This window comes from Capra hircus, unplaced genomic scaffold, assembly GCF_001704415.2.
Source record: "Capra hircus breed San Clemente unplaced genomic scaffold, ASM170441v1, whole genome shotgun sequence".
In the NCBI taxonomy this organism is placed as follows: Eukaryota; Metazoa; Chordata; class Mammalia; order Artiodactyla; family Bovidae; genus Capra; species Capra hircus.
The window spans coordinates 45,426-49,674 of record NW_017189614.1 but is presented as its reverse complement, the minus strand read 5'-3'; the positions used below and the strand labels follow the sequence as shown (position 1 = coordinate 49,674).

Below are 4,249 nucleotides of genomic sequence, written 5' to 3'. Positions count from 1 at the left end.
CTGTGTGTCTGTGTGTAATTGTGTGTCGCTGTGTGTGTCGCTGTGTGTCACTGTGTGTGTGTAGGCTGTGTGTCTGTGTGTCACTGTGTGTCCTGTGTGTTGTGTGTGTCTGTGTGTGTGTGTGTCGTGTGCTGTGTCTGTGTGTCGGCTGTGTGTCCTGTGTGTCTGTGTGTCGCTGTGTGTCTGTGTTTGTGTGTCCTGTGTGTGTCGCTGTGTGTCTGTGTGTAATTGTGTGTCGCTGGTGTGTGTCGCTGTGTGTCTGTGTGTAATTGTGTGTCGCTGTGTGTCGCTGTGTGTCTGTGTGTAATTGTGTGTGTCGCTGTGTGTGTCGCTGTGTGTCTGTGTGTCACTGTGGTGGCTGTGTGTAGCTGTGTGTCTGTGTGTCACTGTGTGTCTGTATAATTGTGTGTTGTAGCTGTGTGTGTGTGTGTCACTGTGTGGCTTGTGTGTCGCTGTGTCTGTGTGTCGCTGTGTGTCTGTGTGTCACTGTGTGGCTGTGTGTAGCTGTGTGTCTGTGTGTAATTGTGTGTCGCTGTGTGTGTCGCTGTGGTGTCTGTGTGTGTGTCATGTGTACTGTGTGTGGTGTGTGTCGCTGTGTCTGTGTCACTGTGTGTCTGTATAATTGTGTGTGTAGCTGTGTGTGTGTGTGTCACTGTGTGGCTGTGTGTCGCTGTGTCTGTGTGTCGCTGTGTGTCTGTGTGTCACTGTGTGGCTGTGTGTAGCTGTGTGTCTGTGTGTAATTGTGTGTCGCTGGTGTGGTGTCGCTGGTGTGTCTGTGTGTAATTGGTGTGTCGCTGTGTGGTGTCGCTGTGTGTCCTGTGTGTCAACTTGGTGTGTGCTGTGTGTAGTCTTGTGTGTGCTGTGTGTGCTTGTGTGTCACGCTGTGTGCGTGGCTGTGTGTTAATTGTGTTGTCGCTGTGTGTCGCTGTGTGCGTCTGTTGGTGTCGCTGTGTGTGTCACTGTGTGCTGTGTGTAGCTGTGTGTCTGTGTGTCCACTGTGTGTCTGTATTTGTGTGTGTAGCTGTGTGTGTGTGTGTCACTGTGTGGTGTGTCGCTGTGTCTGTGTGCGCTGTGTGGTGTCTGTGTGTCACTGTGTGGCTGTGTGTAGCTGTGTGGCTGTGTGTAATGTGTGTCCTGTGTGTGTCACTGTGTGTCTGTATAATTGTGTGTGTAGCTGTGTGTGTGTGTGTCACTGTGTGGCTGTGTGTCGCTGTGTCGGTGTGTCTGTGGTCTGTATTTGTGTGTCTGGTGTGGTGGTCACTGTGTGGCTGTGTGCCTGTGCTGTGTGTAGCTGTGTGTCTGTGTGTCACATTGTGTGTCGCTTGTGTGTCGCTGTGTGTTGTCCTGGTGGTGTAATTGTTGTGTCGCTGTGTGTGTCGCTGGTGTGTCTGTTGTGTTCACCTGGTGTGGCTGTTGTGTGTAGCTGTGTGTCTGTGTGTCACTGGTGGTGTCTGTTATAATTGTTGTGTGTAGCTGGTGGTGTGTGTGTGTGTCACTGGGTGTGGGCTGTGTGTCGCTGGTGTCTGTGTGTCGGCCTGTGTGTGTCTGTGTGTCACTGTGTGGCTGTGTGGTGTAGCTGTGTGTGTCTGTGGTGTAATTGTGGTGTCGGCTGTGTGTGTCGCTGGTGTTGTGTGGTAATTGTGTGTCGGCTGTGTGTGTCGCTGTGTGTCTGTGTGTCACTGTGTGGGCTGTGTGTAGCTGTGTGTCTGTGTGTCACTGGTGTGTCTGTATAATTGGTGTGTGTAGCTGTGTGTGTGTGTGTCACTGGTGTGGCTGGATTTTTGTTGTGTCGCTGGTGTCCTGGTGGTGTCGCTGTGTGTCTGTGTGTCCACTGTTGTGTGGCTGGTGGTGTAGCTGTGTGTCTGTGTGTAATTGGTGTGTGTCGCTGTGTGTGTGTTGCTGTGTGTCTGTGTGTAATTGTGTGTCGCTGTGTGTGTCGCTGTGTGTCTGTGTGTCACTGTGTGGCTGTGTGTAGCTGTGTGTCTGTGTGTCACTGTGTGTCTGTATAATTGTGTGTGTAGCTGTGTGTGTGTGTGTCACTGTGTGGCTGTGTCGCTGTGTCTGTGTGTCGCTGTGTGTCTGTGTGTCACTGTGTGGCTGTGTGTAGCTGTGTGTCTGTGTGTAATTGTGTGTCGCTGTGTGTGTCGCTGTGTGTCTGTGTATAATTGTGTGTACAGCGGTGTGTAGCTGTGTGTCTCTGTATAATTGTGTGTGTCGCTGTGTCTGTGTCACTGTGTGTCTGTATAATTGTGTGTGTAGCTGTGTGTGTCTGTGTGTCACTGTGTGGCTGTGTGTAGCTGTGTCTGTGTGTAGCTGTGTGTCTGTGTGTAATTGTGTGTCGCTGTGTCTGTGTCGCTGTGTGTCTGTGTGTCACTGTGTGGCTGTGTGTAGCTGTGTCTGTGTGTAGCTGTGTGTGTCTGTGTGTCACTGTGTGGCTGTGTGTAGCTGTGTCTGTGTGTCGCTGTGTGTCTGTGTGTAATTGTGTGTCGCTGTGTCTGTGTGTCGCTGTGTGTCTGTGTGTAATTGTGTGTCTGTGTGTCGCTGTGTGTCTGTGTGTTACATCTGTGTGTAGGACACTGTCTGCAGGGGTCCCTGTGGCCTCCACGCCTCCACCCCGTCTGTTTAAACCAGGTGACCTTTCCAGCGACAGCCTCCCGCCCGCAGACCTATACATTTTCTGCAGCCTCCTGCACGACTGGCCGGATGACCGACTCCACGGGGTCCTGAGCCGGATCTCCGGCAGCTGCAAACCAGGTGAGGCCCTGGACTTGCCTTTTCTTCACACTTAAAGACAATTTCCCACCCAAGAAAGAAAGAAAGAAACGGAACGAACGTTTCACAGTCAGCCTCCCCACCCACCCAGCTCGGGGTCCGGGGCCCAGTTTACCGTCTGCCCGGGACACAGCTGATTCCCAGTCGTCCTCATTCATTTCTGAGCTTTCCAGCAGCAGTATGCGAATGGGGGGGGGTCTCATGGGCTCCCCCTGGTGGCTAGAGAATCTGCCCGCAATGCGGGAGATACAGGTTCGATCCCTGAGTTGGGAAGATCCCCTGGAGAAGGGAAAGGCTACCCACTCCAGTATTCCTGCCTGGAGAATCCCATGGACGGAGGAGCCTGGCGGGCTACAGTCCACGGGGTCGCAGAGTCGGACGCGACTGAGGGACTGAGCACAGCGCAGCTTCGGGCATCGCAGAGGCTGCGGCTCTGGGCCTGCGGACAGAGTTCCTCCCACCTTCCCCACAGGGAAGTCCTCCGGCGGGGAGCCCCGGGGGCACCCGCGGGCTGGGTCCTGGGACGCCCCCTTATCTCCGTGTCTGTCTCCCCAGGCGCTGGCCTCCTGCTGGCCGAACTGGCGCCCACGGAGGAGGAGGAGGCCAGCGGGGCGGCGCGGAGGCCCCCAGGGCTGCGGCCCCGGGGGGTGGGACGGCGCCCCCGGAGCCCCGGGCAGTACCGCCGCCTCCTGCAGCGGCTCGGCTTCCAGGACGTGCAGGCGGCGCGCGCGGGAGGCCTGCTGCACGTGGTCCTGGGGACCCGGGCCCCACCCTGAGGGTCGCCCCGCCGCGAGCTCACAGCGCGAGCCGGCCGGGGTGATTCCCAGAGAAGAGGTGTCTCGCGGGGCAACGATTATTAAAGGAGGCGGAAAGCAGGCAGTCTCCGCACGCGTCTGTAGGGGGTGCCCTGGACCCAGGACGTGCGCACCCCCAACCCGGGAGCGGAAGGCTAAGCGGGCTGGGAGTGCTTGGTGGCGGATGCTTGGTGGGGGAGCGTCGCGGGGACTCAGAGAGGGGCCTGGGGCGCCCCGGGGCTGGACGCGACCAACAGAGGGGACCCCCAGGAAAGCCAGGGGGCGCGGTCCTCCCCCCGAGGGCACCTGGTCGCAGCCGGGCTGGGCCCCCAGTGACAAGTGACGTGCAAAGCCAGCCCCGGGGGCACGGTCGCTCGGGACAACAGGTTCCCTAGAAGAAACTTTCCCTTCTAACCAGAGGGGTCTGAACACCCGCCCGCGGGGAGGGGGGGTAGCCGAGCCCCCCACCCCACCCCAAGAGCCCTTGCTGCAGTCCGCCTAATGCAGGCGGGACTCAGGGGTCCCACACCCACGACCAGGCCCGCGAGCCAAGGACACGCCCGAGCGAGACCCCCAGCTGCAGGCTGACGGCAGCTAACGTCTGCGGAAGCGAGGCGCGCCGGCCCGTGGGGGCCTTATCCGCCTCACTCTCCTTTTCCTGTTGGGACTCTTTGCAGTAAAAA

General features: G+C 57.6%; 1 protein-coding gene across 1 annotated transcript; it reads left to right on the top strand.

The window, feature by feature from the left end:
* Positions 1-2,631: 2,631 nt before the first annotated feature.
* Positions 2,632-4,249, top strand: LOC108634568 (N-acetylserotonin O-methyltransferase-like protein; the record flags this gene model as incomplete). The annotated part of the gene is given in 2 exon segments (XM_018044554.1): positions 2,632-2,754; positions 3,328-4,249. Coding segments are annotated over 2 exon segments (344 nt in total), but the record flags the coding sequence as incomplete, so codon positions are not given.